The sequence below is a fragment of the Esox lucius genome, chromosome 6 (genome assembly GCF_011004845.1).
Source record: "Esox lucius isolate fEsoLuc1 chromosome 6, fEsoLuc1.pri, whole genome shotgun sequence".
Lineage (NCBI taxonomy): Eukaryota > Metazoa > Chordata > Actinopteri > Esociformes > Esocidae > Esox > Esox lucius.
In genome coordinates this window covers 26187298-26205440 of record NC_047574.1, presented here as the reverse complement: position 1 = coordinate 26205440, position 18143 = coordinate 26187298, and the positions used below count along the sequence as shown (strand labels likewise).

General features: G+C 43.3%; 1 protein-coding gene across 2 annotated transcripts; it reads left to right on the top strand.

Annotated features, from left to right (window-relative positions):
* The first annotated feature begins 2056 nt into the window (after positions 1–2056).
* LOC105010708 (LIM domain-binding protein 3) lies at positions 2057–16831 on the top strand. 2 transcript variants are annotated; one of them, XM_010870241.5, is made up of 9 exons: positions 2057–8016; positions 8857–8991; positions 12906–12965; positions 13691–14022; positions 14105–14477; positions 14578–14758; positions 14878–14998; positions 15235–15350; positions 15475–16831. In XM_010870241.5, exons 1-9 carry the CDS (start codon positions 7868–7870, stop codon positions 15562–15564), a joined length of 1557 nt encoding a protein of 518 aa, XP_010868543.2. In that variant the 5' UTR covers positions 2057–7867; the 3' UTR covers positions 15565–16831. The 2 variants fall into 2 exon arrangements, with proteins under 2 accessions (XP_010868543.2, XP_019903048.2); XM_020047489.2 differs by lacking the exons at positions 2057–8016; positions 8857–8991 and adding an exon at positions 10349–10574.
* Positions 16832–18143: the final 1312 nt, after the last annotated feature.

The following is an 18143-nucleotide window of genomic DNA, read 5'->3' as shown; positions in this document are numbered from 1 at the left end:
TCAGTATCTTCGAAAATTATAATATTGCTTAAAAAATTATTTTTAGAAATGTTGGCCAACTGAAAAGCATGAACATGAAAAGTATGAGCATGTACAGCACTCAATACTTAGTTGAGGCTCCTTTTGCCTGAATTACTGCAGCAATGTGGCGTGGCATGGAGTCGATCAGTCTTTGGCACTGCTCAGGTGTTATGAGAGCCCAGGTTGCTCTGATATTGGCTTTCAGCTCTTCTGCATTGTTGGGTCTGGCGTATCACATCTTCCTCTTCACAATACCCCATGGATTTTCTATGGGGTTAAGGTCAGGCGAGTTTGCTGGCCAATTAAGAACAGGGATATCATGGTCCTTAAACCAGGTACTGGTAGCTTTGGCACTGTGTGCAGGTGCCAAGTCCTGTTGGATAATGAAATCTGCATCTCAATAAAGTTGGTCAGCAGCAGGAAACATGAAGTGCTCTAAAACTTCCTGGTAGGCGGCTGCGTTGACCTTGGACCTCAGAAAACACAGTGGACCAACACCAGCAGATGACATGGCACCCCAAACCATCACTGACTGTGGAAACTTTACACTGGACTTCAAGCAACGTGGATTCTGTGCCTCTCCTCTCTTCCTCCAGACTCTGGGACCTTGATTTCCAAAGGAAATGCAAAATGTACTTTCATCAGAGAACATAACTTTGGACCACTCAGCAGCAGTCCAGTCCTTTTTGTCTTTAGCCCAGGCGAGACGCTTCTGATGCTGTGTCTTGTTCAAGAGTGGCTTGACACAAGGAATGCGACAGCTGAAACCCATGTCTTGCATACGTCTGTGCATGGTGGTTCTTGAAGCACTGACTCCAGCTGCAGTCCACTCTTTGTGAATCTCCCCCACATTTTTGAATGGGTTTTGTTTCACAATCCTCTCCAGGGTGTGGTTATCCCTATTGCTTGTACACTTTTTTCTACCACATCTTTTCCTTCCCTTCACCCCCCTGTTAATGTGCTTGGACACAGAGCTCTGTGAACAGCCAGGCTCTTTAGCTATGACCTTTTGTGTCTTGCCCTCCTTGTGCAAGGTGTCAATGGTCGTCTTTTGGACAGCTGTCAAGTCAGCAGTCTTCCCCATGATTGTGTAGCCTACAGAACTAGACTGAGAGACCATTTAAAGGCCTTTGCAGGTGTTTTGAGTTAATTAGCTGATTAGAGTGTGGCACCAGGTGTCTTCAATATTGAACCTTTTCTCAATATTCAAATTTTCTGAGATACTGAATTTGGGGTTTTCATTAGTTGTCAGTTATAATCATCTTCATCATCATCTTCCGCTTATCCGGGGCCGGGTCGCAGGGGCAGCAGTCAAAGCAGGGATGCCCAGACTTCCCTCTCCCTAGACACTTCCTCCAGCTCTTCCGGGGGGACACAGAGGCGTTCCCAGGCCAGCCGGAAGACATAGTCCCTCCAGCGTGTCCTAGGTCTTCCCCGGGGTCTCCTCCCGGTGGGACAGGCCCGGAACACCTTCCCAGGAAGGCGTTCCGGAGGCATCTGAAATAGATGCCCAAGCCACCTCAGCTGACCCCTCTCGATGTGGAGGAGCAGCGGCTCTACTCTGAGCTCCTCCCGGGTGACCGAGCTTCTCACCCTATCTCTAAGGGATCGCCCAGCCACCCTGCGGAGAAAGCTCATTTCGGCCGCCTGTATCCGGGATCTTGTCCTTTCGGTCATGACCCAAAGCTCATGACCATAAGTGAGAGTAGGAACGTAGATTGACCGGTAAATTGACCACATTACTGCAGAAGCTGCACCGATCCATCTGTCAATTTCCCGTTCCATCCTTCCCTCACTCGTGAACAAGACCCCTAGATACTTAAACTCCTCCACTTGAGGCAGGCACTCTTCAACAACCTGAAGTGGGCAAGCCAACCTTTTCCGATAGTTGTCAGTTATAATCATCAAAATTAAAATAAACACTCGAAATATATCAGTTTGTGTGGAATGAATGTATACATTATGCAAGTTTAACCTTTTGAATGGAATTACTGAAATAAATCAACTTTTTGATGATATTTTAATTATATGACCAGCACCTTTACTCGTTCTCCCCACTGTAGCTACATTTATTTTTGCCAAAGGATGCAGCCAAATACTTTAACTTTAAACATTAACTGCAGATGTCTAAAAATCTTACATATTGCCTCTTCAAGTATGCTGTCGATGTAACATGGCTAGCTACTATAGAAGTGTTTTCAATCTTTAGTGCTTTAGACCAAATCTTTCTCAGTTCCCATTGAGTCAGTTGGTCATCAAAAGGAAAGTTCAAAACAGTATTTTGGCGACCGGTGAAATGTATGAGTCATGCATTTTTGGCTATAAGGAACTAGAATGTGATTACAACTAGGCCTCAGTGTTTTTGACCAAACTACATTGTTACTACGGTTAGTAAAAATTCCTACCCTTTTAAAAATGACGTGACGCACAGAGGTATGAATTGTTCTTCATTAGTGAAGTACATCTTTAGAAAACAGGGCGTTTTTCTCTCATCCACACATGCTATTAACTCAATTCAACTCATTTAGTTTTATAGTCAAAACAAGAGTCTATAGCTCCAATTCTAGGAAGTGATGTGGCTAAAAGGACTATCAGGAGGGAAACAGCCGTCAGACAACACCCTGTTGGGCATCGTCCCGTCCTCCCGCATAAGAGAGGAGAACAGAAGTCAAATATGTGAGTAGTGAGAGTCTGTGAGGCCCAGTATAAAGGCACTGAAAGCTCTTTGAAAGGTAACTCTGCTTGTCACAAAATGCCTTCAGAAAGTATTTAGACCCCTTCACTTTCTCCACATTTTGTTGTGTTATGGACTTTATTTATAATTGATTACATTTATTTCTATTTGGTATCATTCTACATATACGTTTTTTTATTCAATTGATTGGACATGATTTACAACACACACCTGTCTATGTAAGGTCCCATTATTCACAGTGCTTGTCACAGCAAAAAAAGGCTATGATGTCCAAGGAACTCTCCATAGATCTCTGAGATCAAATTGTCAAGAAAGAGAGAGAACCTGAGGAAGCTTATAAAAAAAATGGCTAAAGCATTGAAAGCAGCACAGTGGGCTCCATTATTGTGAAATGGAAGACATTTGGAACCACCAAGAGTTCTTAGAACTGGTCGTCTGGCCAAACAAATTAACCAAGCAAGAAGGACCTTGATCATGGAGGTGACCAAGAACCCAATGTCCTCTAACAGCTGCAGAGCTTTTTTGCTCAACTGGCCAGAAGGACAACCCTTCTCCATCAATCAGGACTTTATGGCAGAGTTGCTGGCATATAAAGGCATATGCCCTGCTACCTGAAAGAATTTTAGAGTATGGGGGAAAATATTATTTGGACTGGTGAGAAATCAAACTATTAGGCCTGAATAGCAAGCACTACATCTAGCAAATACAAAGTACATTTCATCGCCTGGATAATACCACCCACCATAGAGCATGGTGGTGGGAGCCTCAGGCTATGGGAATGCTTCTCAGCAGCAGGGACTGAAAGACTGGTCAGGATTGAGGGAGGGATGGCAAAAAAACACTGAAAGGTTCTTAAACATAGTCCAGAGAGCACAGGACCTCAGGCAATAGTGAAGATTAGTCTTTCAGTACAACAACGACACAGAACACATAGACAAGACAACACAGAATGGCTTTGGGACAAGTCTATGAATGTACTTGAGTGGACCAGCCAAAGCCTAGACTTATTCTCGATTGAACGTCTGTGGGGAAACCTGAAGATCAGCAGTTCACAGTTCTCCAACCACTCTGACAAAGCTTGAGAGGATTTGAATGGATTGAAGAAACCAAGTCCAAGTGTGAAATGTTGATTGAGGCTACCCCTGTAACACTTGAAGCTATAATTGCTGCCAAAGGCTTTTCCATAAAGTACTGTAAAGGGTATCTGAATACTTATGTGCATCAGATGTACATTTTATATTCAATAAATTGGCAAACTTTTATATATGTGTTTTCCCATAGATATTGTGTGTAGATGAATGTGAAAATGTTTATATAATACATTCTAAATTAGGTCTATAACACAACAAAATGTGAAGAAAGTGAAGGGGTCTGAATAATTTCCAAAGGCAGTTTATGAAACTGGTGTTACTTAGCACTGCTGTGATGCGTGAACTATTATTGCCCCTTTGTATCCGTTGGAAAACTGCTAACAGCTTCTTCCCTGCCTGGACATGCTCCTTGGCATCAACTTCCCCTGAAAGAGATTTCCACCTGCATGCAATGCATGCTGGGTAGACAGTGTTTGCACTGGAGCACCTGTGCCTCTAGGTGGCTGACCCCCGCTCCTCCTTCATCGCTTCTCCTCCATCATTCTTAGGCTTCAGTCTCCACCCCACAAACCAGATCTCATTCTCCACTTTTGTCCAACTGAGTATTTAACTCCTACTCCCTCCTTTTTTATTATAGATTTTTAAAGAAATGCACTAAACGTTTCAGGATAGCCATTGTTTCTTCACTAGATATCCTACTCTCCTCCCACCCTCACCACCAAATTAGTGGATGGTAATTTGGTGTGTGCTCAGTTCTCATGTGGTCAGCAGGATTCGTGATTTAGCAGTATGTGACTTACAGGGACAAAAGGCTCATGTGACATCCTAGAACTATAATGGTTGTGTTAATATTACTGAAGAGCTTGTGACAGTAGGCAATATAGTTATTTATTAGCTTTAATCGATGGGACTAATCACAGTTTTGACCATCATAAAAGTATTTTAATAATGTCCCCTTTGAGAATCAGATGAAGGGAACCAATGGTGTGGGGTATTTATGGACAGCTGTGTGTTTGTCTGTTTTCATGTTTCATGTGTCTGCATTAATATGTTCCCTTGTCTTAGATTGGATCAGGTTAGTCAGTCTCTGCCTCATCCAGTACAGCCCTCCACCCTCTTCCCTTAATCTCAAGCACCATTCACAAATCCCAACCTCCATTCTTCCTACACCTTTTTATAGTAGCTGAACATAGTATTATACAGTGAATTCAAAGTATTTGGACAGTAACTATTGGGGCCAGATCAGAACAGAAGTAGTTTGAACCAAGGATTAATCTGTGCCAGTGAAATACAGTTGTGTGGAGAATAAAAGGGACTGCCAATAAACCTCTTCATTTGTGAAAGATTGTGAAGGTAGTGTAATGGCTTAGGAAAGTATGGGCGCAACTAGAACTGGCTCATTTGTCTTTGTGCAGCTTGACTAGGATTTCAAACACTGAAATGGTCACCAAGGAGTTTTTCAGTCAACAAAATGTATTGAATGGCCAAGTAAGTCACTCAATTTAAATCAAATTGAGCATGCCTTTGACGGGCTAAAGACAAGGCAAAAAGGCAGCCGAAACAAGCAGTAACTGAAAGTAGCTGTAATTCAGGCCTGGCATAGCATAAGCAAAGGTACACAGTTTCTGGTGATGTCTGTGGGTCGCAGATTTCAGGGAATCATTGCATGCAAAAAGGGAATGGGATAATTTTTTCTATTTCGGTAATATAGAAGAGTGACTTCTTTTAAAGTGCATACATTTTAAAATAGTTAGATGAAACAAAAACACAGCTTAGTAATTAAGTGCATTCTAATCAACTAATCAGTTATTATGACCAAGTACTAAACAACAACTTTAGTTAACATACTGTTAATCTTTTCAAATACTTTTGATATCATGAAAATTAAAACTGACTATCTGCACTAAATAAATAGTCATTATTTCAAATCCAAAGTGATACAAAACAGATCCAAAAACAAAATGTGTTACTGTCCAAATACTAAGAGTTAACTGTACATTCAATACCGAGACCCATTGCCCCTGCCTTGAAAATCTGTCATCTTAATTTTTATCCTCTGAATTACCGGTAAGAGCGTGCACTGCCGCTCCCCATCCCCTATGCTAAACACTAACTCTGCCCACCTTGCCTGTAGTATGCACACCCATGCCAGCAGTGTTTTTTCTGTTCCAGGGAATGAGGAACAGACTGACATGGTAGCTGAGGTATCAGGTTTCCTGCCTGCAAAGAGCTGCCTTACTAACCCAGTTGGTTTAGTGTGAAAGATCCAAATCTCTCTGTTGACAGTCTGCCTTGCAGACTTTACCTCAGGGGGAGCTATAGTTCCAGCAGGTGGAGCTATAGTTCCAGCAGGTGGAGCTATAGTTCTAGTGGGGGGAGCTGTATGTCCATTGGTAAGCAGAGGTGAGAAATTAAAAGGCCTAATTTAGATTACAGAATATATATTTCAAATTCCGGACCGTTTGTAAATGGTAGGTGAAAGAAAGGTGGATGTTGACAATCCTCTACATTTGATATCTCTGTCAGGTGTTGCTTCTTATTCTTTTCATTCCTCTTATGTTGTTAATCTTAAAAGCTACCAGAATTTGATTTCAGCCTTCAAAACGCAATATCCTTAATATGCACCTAAATTTAAACAATACTACAACACAGTTTTGTCGAAGCAGTCTTTTGATCGTGCATGGAGATAGTTGTTGTACCTATGAAGGCCAGTCCTATTTGAAAGCTAGACAAGATGTCAGTTTATGTAATCTCCTTTTTGTGAGACAAGTTTATGTTTATGTGTGTGTCTGTCTACATGGCTGTCCATGTTCAATTAGTGAGTGAGTTGTATATGGCCAATATCCCACAGCTAAGAGCTATTCTTAGGCACAACACTGCAGATTGCCTGGATACTGCACTTAGCCATGGTATATTGGCTATACACCACACACATCTTGTCCTATTGATTAAATGTGCTCATCTGACACTGGTTAGCAACGCTATTAGAGCAGTAGAAAGTGAGGTGGTGTCATACCTGTGATATAAACCAGATGTTTTAACTCCAGAATGCTGATTGGCTGAAACCCGTGGTGTATGTAAGCAACAAGCCACAAGGGGGTGTGGCATATGGACAATATACCACAAGTAAGAGCTGTTAGGCACAACCTACCTTGGAGTGTCATACCCTGGGTATATGGTCTCATATACAACAGGTATCAGCCAATCAGCTTTCGAGATTCATATCACCCAGTTCATAAGAGACCATATAAAACAGGAGTGATATCACATTGTTTTTACTACTCTAATTGTGTTGGTAGTGAGGCATCTTGGGAGTTGAGATATACAAGGCCAACTGAGAACCATTTCCTACTTTCCCTTCAGCTGAAACATTTGTTGGTGTGTCACTAGTCTAAAAGCTGTTTGCCCTAGAAAACCTTGTTTGAAAATACTTAATCCTAGAAATAGTTTTCATTGATTGTATTCAGAAGGAATTGAAAATAGTGGCATTAGAATCTCTGTGGCTGTCCCCCTTCTTTTCACCCACCGTCAAAGGCACCCTGTTAACTGTCACTCAAACTGAGAGCACCTATTACCTGTCTTTCTGGGCTGACCCTCCCGCCTCCCCTGCCGACACACAAACACACCACTCCACTCCAGACATCTAGCCTTGAGACACACCACAGACAGGCCCACTGGCACCACGACCTGGGAGCACATGCTAACCTAAAAAGAAAGTTCACCACAGAAAGTGATGAAGGGTTAAATGACTGCCTCAGACTCGTCTCCTGACTCCTCTCTGTGCCAAACCACCACCCTGACACTTGACATTCCAAGTGTCCCCTTTATCCCTGACTGCCTGTGTAAAGTAGAGAACGGATCAGCAACATCAATCTGAAGGATCTCCTATAATGAAAATGCAGCTTTAAGTAATTGAGGAATTAAGCAATGTTCAGAAGGTGGGATGAACCACCTTCCCAAATCCCATTACAAACAGAAGTGATAAATCGTGTGTGTCTGGTCAGAGAGATGTCCAGGAGAGGAGGTCAGTGGGCTAGAATTAGGATAGGGGTCAGCCAATATGTCACCGCTAGGCCTGCTGCTGCTAGATGCCTGCCACCCTCTGTCTGTCTCCCAGCCCGGGCACCTCCCCCTGGGCATTGCATTCATTCCGTTCTCCCCAGTCGGGAAGGAGCCACCTCAACCCCACCTTCTCCCTCAGTCATTCACGTAATGGTTTGGCCTAATGTCCAAGTCATCTGTGTTTTCAATATCAACAGTTGAGAAGATTGCACTGTTTTGTGTTCACTTTTAATTAATCTGATGTCGGTAGCGTGCCCTCTGATTATGCCATGTTAATTTCTTTTTTGCTATGTCATATTGTATTAATTTCTTTCCCCAGCAGGGTTTTTGTCTGAAGCGCTCACATCTTAGATCAGCCTCTGATTAGATTAGTATGATATACTTAAAATCAATTAAGTAAAGACATTGTAAATCAAGCACATCGTCTGCTTGATCTTCTGGCTGTGGACGTGAGTGATGAAGCTGTCTCATCTTGACAAAGTTATTTAATCATCCCACATTATGCTTAATCGATTCCTGCTGTAGCAATTAGGTAGCTTCCCGGTCCCATTAAGAGTGAAATACGGCCAAATATTACCCCAATGATTCCCCGTTGCCATCTCTATAAATTCTCCAGTGATTCTTCCAAAACCAATAGTTTGACTGTCAGATTTTATGTTATAATGAGCAGATTGCTTTTTTTGTTTCTTCATAGTGGTTTCTCTAACCTCAAGCTCTAAATCCTGATTTTGAAAGATAAGACCCTTGAATAATTGTCATTTAGATATCTTCTTGTCAATGTGTTCCTTGATGGACATCCTTGCATTGGGCTGAGTGATATTAAGGATTAAGGGTTTTTCAAGTGAGAACCTGCCCGGTCTGTTTGTGCTGCCATTAACCCTAATCCACATGCACACACAGCCCTATGTGGACAGTCTGAACATATGACTGTGAGCCTTAGACTGCTGACGTTTCCCTCTCTATGCAACCCCAACTCTTATGTGGTAGTTCTGTTGAGCATGTTCCGGTCTCCATCAGCCCTGCATCTTTCGCTCTGCCTGCTTGCACTTCTTCGCCCAATCAGGTGGCTTCGCCTGCTGCTTCCCAGCCTGTCCTCATAGCACCCGAACCAGCCCCCAAGAGGTACTGCTGTGTGGGATGAGACATTTTGCCTGCTGTGGTTTTGTTGACATCCTCCTATTGATTGCATTTCCTTTGGTATCTCGTGTGTGTGTGTGTGTGTGTGTGTCTGTCTGTCTGTCTTTCTGTCTGTGTTGTCTTTGTGTGTAGTGCACCTGTTGTGCACCTTGACAGGAATATTTCTGTTTCATCTTTCACATTTTCCAACTGTTCATTTCAATGTTAAAAGCTGGTTAGAATTTTCTGTTTGTTTTTTCAATTAAACTTGTAAATTCTTGCTAGTAATATGATCATGTGTAGAAGGTTTTCTGAGGAGAGAGCATTGAAAGTGTCTAAGGTTTTAGTACAGTGCAGGGGTTTAGTAAATTCCCAAGGACTGTCTAAGGTAAGTTAAACAGTCTGATTTCTATACTTAATGGAAAATCTGGGAGAAGCGACACCCTGGGATATATTGCCTTTCATATCTTTTGAGTGGTGTGAGAACAAAGAGCCTCAAAGCAGTGGAGGACTAGAATCATACTAACCACCCATCTATCATCCTAACGACCCATCATCCTAACCTCCCATCATCCTAACCACCCATCTGTCATCCTTATGACCCATCATCTTAATCGCCCATCTATCATCCTTACCATCCATCTATCATCCTAACCACCCATCTATCATCCTAATCGCCCATCTATCATCCTAATCGCCCATCTATCATCCTAATCGCCCATCTATCATCCTAACCGCCCATCTATCATCCTAACGACCCATCATCCTAATCGGCCATCTATCATCCTAAAAATCCATCTATCATCCTAACCATCCATCTGTCATCCTAACCATCCATCTATCATCCTAACCATCCATCTATCATCCTAACCATCCATCTATCATCCTAACCATCCATCTATCATCCTAAACATCCATCTGTCATCCTAACCATCCAGCTATCATCCTAACCACCCATCTTAATCTTGTTTTGTATTTGACCAGCCTTAACACAACAGAGATTACCTGAGCCTGTGTCGTTTTTGGTTTGTCAACGCTGCCATGCACACCCCCACACAGAAAGCGAACTGTTCCGTCAAATCTAAAGAGAATTCACAACTAGAACGAGGACAATACGATACGCAAAAAAATACACCAATATTATCTTAGACTAGTTACCCCTTTTTATTGGTTCCGCAAATCTGCTGCTGTCTTTCCAGCTGTGTTAACTCTACTCTGTCCTCTGCAGCGTGCAGCCACCCCCAGTCACCCAGGCACAGCTAGTGGCCCCCCAGGCCCTGGCAGTTCCCTTTGGGGGACCCCGCCCCCTGCCGCACGCAGCCTCCCAAATATCATCTGCTCTAACAACTCAGTTTAGGTACAGCTGTCGCCTAATCAGTCCTCATCTCCAGTTTGTGTCTTTGGTGTCGGTTGGGGGATTACATCAGCGGATAACGTTCTTGTTGACTCTCGTTAAGAAACAAGGTTTATAAACAAGCGCCAGCACCCACCTCCGCGCTGGAAGCTCTGTCAATCACCCCAGTGTTCCGAACCAGCATTTTGCCCAAACGAAATCGCGCCTTGCCCTCGGGGAAACCCAAGCACCTGAGGTACACAAACACCAGCACAGACAGTGGTGTGCAGAGTTGGTTAAGCACGTGGGATAGGGGACAGGAAGATCCAAAACCCTTTCACTGGGGAGCGGGACACTAGCCAGATCAAAGTAACAAGGCCACAAATGCTGTATTACCTCACTGGCGTTGGCCGCGTATCATACGTAAATCGCCTATCTGTCACAGCACGAACAGTGTTATAGAAATATAAATTGGATGGATGCCATTCAATGGGACTGCACAGGGCCCACTTCTCTCCAAAGCCTTTTCCATTAGCTCTCTCCATTACAGCTGAATTGGAAGTGGAAAAAAGTTAATGAGGCTTGATGTGCAGACTCTACTCTGCAGTGTGTCCAAAGGGACCGAGGAATGTACAGTATGTCAGCTTATGCGGGGTTTGGCAGCAATGCAACTGCTGACTTGTGTTTTTGCGGCTGGACTATTTGCACCTCTTTCTTCACAATGTCTCTGTTCCCTTTACAGTGTTAGCGGTTTATATTTAACCCCAACGTAAAAATCTAATTTTAATGCTGAATGTAGCTTGCCTCACAAAGCCACCTGACCCTGTAAGCTTACACTTTAATCTCTACATGGCTGGTCAGGCAAGTCCGCAGGGCTAGAATGTAGCTAACATAACACTTTTTAAAGCATTTTTTACATTTATTCCATTAGAAATGCCTAAAATCCATATGGGCTCGTTCAAGCCTGTACCTTGGCTTCCACGCCGTATAGCCACAGCGTACTCTCAAAGCTGGCGTTAAAGTGCACTGTTTGGAGGCCACATAGTTAGCGAGTGTACCACACAGTACTGATGGTGGGTCCTCTATCCCACATTCTACCACGCCCACTCTGCACATCACTGCTCAACTGCATGAAATCCCAATGCCTTGACAAATTCCCAAATCCCAATCCGGGGGGGGGGGTTAATTTGTCATAGAACAGAAGTGTGTAACAAATCATGTCATCCACAATAATTTACAAACAGTTAATCAGTTAGGGAATTCATTTTCTATTGCTTTGATACACTGTTCTAGACCACAATTGAGTGGCTAACTACTGGCTACTGGCAAGGGTGGACTTACCATAAGGCAGATGAAGCAGCTGCCTGAAGCCTCACATTATCGGGGGCGTTGGAATCGGCCTTAGGCCTCCCAATCACTAGGAGCATCTTCGGACAATATGAAATGTTGTAAAAACAATTGAATTTAAATAACATTTGCATAAAATGTCAATAACACTATATTCACACTAGCGATGAGAAACGTCCTACATCCCCGCTCGTTGCATTCCAATACACATTGCCTTTTGACCTCACTAACCTCTATAGAGTGTCTATTGGGAAAGTCTCCCGTGTTACTGTGGAAGATGACTTGCGACAATTGACATTTTGACACATTTACACTTTATTTTATTTTATTTCCAATGCAAATCTGGTATCAACACCTGTTCATCTGGCATTAGTGGTTTTGTAAAACTGTGCGTGTGTATGCAGTATGTTGATTGATTGATGATCCATACAAATATGTTATAGAAGCATAGCTGTTTGTCAATTTGATTTACAATCTTGGTCTCTCTATGATGAATGTTTCCCCTCTGTGTAAATGTGTGCTCTCATTAAGTTATTGCTATGTTCACCTATACCTAAAAGGGACTGCTGACTGGGAGTCTTCACTTTAAAAGCTACAACGCTGATTATGCAGTCAAACTAGGTTGACTGACAGTCCGGTTCTGATCTTTTTTCCCCACACATGTTGGTTTTCACCAGCAAGGAGGTCTAATATAGTGGTGCAAATTGGCTTAATGCCATCCAGGGTTGGTGGGTTGGTTTACCTTGTTTCATTGCACACTATTGACTCCAGTGGTAGGCTGGACATCTGAAAGCTCAATCGTGGTTGTTAGCCGGCAGACGAGCTCTGTGCAGGCGAGTAATTCCTGGTTGAAGGAGCAAAGTGATAAAAAGCCAAACAGCTTGACGAGACGTGTGAGAATAGCTCGTAGCTGAGGACACGTCTCCATCATTGACTCCCAACCTTCCAGGAGCATAATTACAATAAGGCTGAGAATTGGGCTTCGGGAAAATTGTAAGCAAAGAAAAATTAGCTATTAAACAAATACCTGAAGAAAATAAATTGTGATCACTCTTGCTCTAGACCTGATTGTTAACAGTTTCTAATGGTGAAGAAGTGTTTGATATAAGAAAAAATGTAAAGGCTATATCTAAAGACCAACTCCTTGGGCAGCGCAGCATCTTAAAGGTATAGGTGTACATGGCCCTCATTCAAAAGAGCTGGTTTTAACCCCTGACACTTTGTTTCTGTTGCGTTATAGTTACAGCCTGCAGCAGTCTTCCTCTGGTTACAGCACCCAATTCAAATCCTCAGTCTCCAGGTACTTTTGTGGGGAAACTGATTCAGATGGAACATAGAACTGTCCATAGGATAGTGTGCTTTCTTTCCTCACTGTCAACATTACTTCACATCTGGAATAATTTCCCTAATTTTTAGCTCTAAAGAAGATAATTGTGCTTTGATAGTTTTTCTTTAACCTGCATTTTAACCTTCCCCTTTCTTTAATACAGTTTGGACACACTTACCCATTCATGGGTAAGTGCGTCCAAACTTTTGACTGATACTATATTTCAAAAACATCTTCTCTCTCCATAAATGAAATCTGTTGGTGACTCTTTGAATCTTTCTCACTGCCATAACCGAGGCTCTCTGTTCTAACACTGTCTCTTTGATACCAGGCTTTCTTTCATTTTTAATCTCTCTGCGGGTCTCTGCTATAAAAAAAAAAACTCCCACTAACTTTTGTGTTAATCGAGTCTGGTGATATGGAGAACATTTAGGTAAGATTCAGATATGCAGTATATGGACATTCAGAAATCAGGATGGTCACTGGTGGCTGTCCAGCGTTCTACAAAATAAGTTGGATTGTGAGGTCAAGTCTCCTCATGAGTAACTCATACTTGTTGTAATTTTTCCTAGTTAAGATTTTTATATTGTATAAACTATGACCATTCAGTAAGCTGCTGAACACATGATAAGACTAGTGGAGGAAAATCTGCATCTAGGTGGTAATGTTACTCAGCTTCTTCTTTTATCATTCTGCAGCCAAAGTAGCCAGGCTCCCCACATACAACAAGCCCCACCCATGTACCAGGGGCCTCCCATGCAGCAGGGGCCCCCTATGTACCAGGGGCAGTCTATGTACCAGGGGCATCCCATGCAACAAGGACCTCCCATGTACCAGGGACCTCCCATGCACCAGGGACCTCCAATGCACCAGGGACCTCCAATGCACCAGGGACCTCCAATGCACCAGGGACCTCCAATGCACCAAGGACCTCCAATGCACCAGGGACCTCCCATGCAGCAAAGCTCAATCCACATCCCTGTTGGACCTCCGCCACCAAAGGTGGTCAGTACCGCCTGCATTGTGCCAGGTAGTTACAGCAGATGGCGCCGTGTGATCATTTGTTTATGCGTCATTTATGTAACTCATCCAAATGTCTCTTTGGATCGTAGCTCCAGCCCCTGCACCAGTCCCTGGGCCACCCCCTGCCACATCCCAGGCCACCTCTGAACCCGCCTCCAGCAGGCCCCCCTGGGTCACAGACGACTCTTTCGCCAACAAGTTTGACCCCAAAAAGACCACCACCACCACCATTAAAGTGCCTGCTCTACCTCAGGGTGCCCCGCCTGCACCGGCCTACATCCCAAACCCCGGCTCCACCCACGCCCCTGCCCAAAGCCCTGCATATAACCCGAGCCCCGCACCCTACAACCCCGCCCCTGCCCCCTTCTCTCCGGTCGCCCGGGGTGTGGCCCAAAGGGCGGAGCGCTTCGCTGCCAACGTTAACAGAGCACCATTATGTGGAGCCTGCAACAGCCTGATCAGGTAACAGCACCGCCCGATGGAAACCTGCCCACTCCAGCCAGAGTTTGGCTCTCTGAAATTGTAATTGTCCCCGCCATCACCCCCTCTTCTATCTTTACAGGGGACCCTTCCTGGTGGCGTTGGGTCGTTCCTGGCACCCAGAGGAGTTCAACTGTCACTACTGCCACACGTCGCTGGCGGACTGCAGCTTTGTGGAGGAGCAAAACGCAGTGTACTGTGAGAACTGCTACGGGGAGTTCTTTGCCCCAACCTGTGCCCGCTGCAACACCAAGATCATGGGGGTGAGATGACACGTGCCGGCACTTACCGCGATACACACGCTTAAGGGCTTTTATTTAGCCTAAATAGGATATATCCACACTCACACGGTAACCTTTTCCGGTTTTGTTTTGGTGAGCAGGAGGTGATGCATGCTTTGCGTCAGACATGGCACACCACGTGCTTTGTGTGCGCTGCCTGTGGCAAGGCCTTTGGAAACAGCCTGTTCCACATGGAGGACGGGGAACCCTACTGCGAGAAAGGTACTTTCGCATCGAGGAAATGTCTTGTTACCAATTGCCCAAAGTGTTTGATGTTTTCTTTAGAACTCAAACCAACTATTCCTGTTTTTTTTTTTACATAATGTACGATGTGTCGACAGATTACAAAATGTACACGACCACAGCCGAAATATATGCATGAAGGCTACTTTTGATGTATTTCACATTGCTACCGTTTGCGATCTGCTAATGATTTCTGCCTACCTTCTTTCTTCCAGATTACATCTCACTCTTCAGCACCAAATGTCATGGCTGTGACTTCCCAGTAGAAGCTGGAGACAAGTTCATCGAGGCACTCGGTCATACCTGGCACGACACCTGCTTCGTCTGTGCGGTAAGAATTGCCACAAAGTCGGACGGCGTCCTATGTTCCTGATGTATGAAACAGTTATTGCCCAGATATTTGGGAATGTAGATGACTGGTTTGTAAGACTCACAGGTATGTCTGTTTCCCCCAGGTGTGCAATGTGAACTTGGAGGGCCAACCCTTTTACTCCAAGAAGGACAAACCCCTGTGCAAAAAGCATGCTCACGCCATCAATGTGTAGATTATCCATCTGCAGCCTTGTTGGGCGACGGGCAGTCGCTGACATAGCTATGCCCAAGCCTTGGCAGCAAGCCCTCAAGAGGGGGCATTGATGCTAATAAAAAGAAAGATAGAGAAACACAAGCTGAAGAAGATAGGGAGAAGATAGACTGTTTACTTAGCCATGACAAAATATATTTTGAGTAATTTTATTGGTTCTGAGACTCAAGACATAACTGCCTAAAATGTTAGTTAGGTCTGTATTTATTAACCTCACTCACCAATGATTTATAATTCATATTTTTATATAATCTAATGTTGATGTAAATACTGTGCTTTGCTGCTCCGCTCAGGTGCTGTAGGGCCTCAGTGTGGTAAGGCTGAAGCTAAAGCCTAACTAACCTACAGACACTGGTAGATTGAGTGGATTGGCCAGGGTTTTTCAGTAAATGACATGCCTTAATTCACAGAATCACTATGTGCTCTGTTTTGAATGTAAACGCCCAAATAGCGAAACACTAATAGCTTGCAGTGAATGTTAGAAAAACGTACCATTATAAATATTGCATTTAACACGAGGTCTCATGCTGGTCAAACAAGCACAGCATGCAAACTGATGCAGTGTACCATGAAAAATGTAATAATGTTTGATAACACTAATGAGTATTTATTGCAACTTTTACAGTGTTATTTATTTATGTCAAATAAATTGAAATGCAATATATAGACAAAGGATAAAATGTAAGTTTAACATCCACAAAAATGTTAGATAATTATTTTGTTAAATTATTTACGTTTTTTCTATGAATGCAGCTGCATCATACAGGATTTATATGAAGGCCTTCACCTAAAGCGTTCCATCCTGGTTTCATTTGAATCCCAGTAAAATGTGTGAAATCCTTCTATGATTTAGTAATACTATAGAAGCGTTTGGGATATAGATGAGACAAAAGCCATATGGGTACGTTGATGAGGTAGAAAAGCTAGGCTTTATGGAATTGGCTCCTGACTTGAAATCAAGGAACCTCCCTGGTTCTTTTACCGCATGCTGGCTCTTGCCCGGGTCTAACAGATAGATAGTATTAATTTTACACTGCAAATGTCTATGCATGGTGATGTGCCTTACAACCGTATGAAGCACTAAGTTTGAACAATAATTTATAGGAAATATCTGTCAATGCAATACACAGCCAAACACAATTTCTCTACAACCAACATATACATATACAGTTTCACCCCTCACATTTTTGCTAATATTTGATTATATCTTTTCATGTGACAACACTGAAGAAATGATACTAGTAGTAGTGAGTAGTGAGTGTACAGCTTGTATAACATTTGCTGTCCTCTTAAAATAACTCAACACACAGCCATTAATGTCTAAATCGTTGGCAACAAAAGTGAGTACATCCCTAAGTGAAAATGACCAGATTTGGCCCAAAGTGTCAATATTTTGTGCGGCCACCATTATTTTCCAGCACTGCCTTAACCATCTTGGGCATGGAGTTCACCAGAGATTCACAGGTTGTCACTAGAATGACGACATCACAGAGCTGGTGGATATTAGAGACCTAGCACTCAAGACAAACTTGTTTTTGTACTCCTCACCTGGTTGCCACCACACACGCTTGACACCATCTGAACCAAATAAGTTTATCTTGGTCTCATCAGACCACAGGACATGTTTCCAATAATCCATGTCCTTAGTCTGCTTGTCTTCAGCAAACTGTTTGCGGGCTTTCTTGTGCATCATCTTCAGAAGAGGCTTTCTACTGGGACGACAGCCATGCAGTGTGCGGCGTATGGTCTGAGCACTGACAGGCTGACCCCCCACCCCTTCAAGCTCTGCAGCAATGCTGGCAGCACTCATACATCTATTTCCCGAAGACAACCTCTGGATATGACACTGAGCACGGGCACTCAACTTCTTTGGTCGACCATGGCGAGGCTTGTTCTGAGTGGAACCTGTCTTTTTATGGTCTTGGCCACCGTGCTGCAGCTCAGTTTCAGGGTCTTGGCAATCTTCTTATAGCCTCTTTATGTAGAGCAACAATTCATTTTTTCAGATCCTCAGAGAGTTCTTTGCCATGAAGTGCCATGTTGAACTTCCAGTGACCAGTATGAGGGAGTGTCCTAGCGATAACACCTTATTTAACACACCTGCTCCCCATTCACACCTGGGAACTTGAAACACTAATGAGTCACATGACACCAGGGAGGGAAAATGGCTAATTGAGGCCAATTTGGACATTTTCACTTACTCACTTTTGTTGCCAGAGGTTAAGACATTAATGGCTGTGTGTTGAGTTATTTTGAGGGGACAGCAAATGTACACTGTCATACAACCTGTACACTCACTACTTTACATTGTAGCAAAGTGTCATTTCTTCAGTGTTGTCACATGAAAACATATAATCAAATATTTGCAAAAATGTGAGGGGTGTACTCACTTGTGAGATACTGTACATGCACACATAGAGAGACATACACACAAACACTTTAAAAGTCACTTGAGACAGTGTACATTTAATTTGATTTTTATACACTGCTTTCTGTGTTTGGATGTGTGCATGCATGAGTTTGTACATGATTGTATGTGCA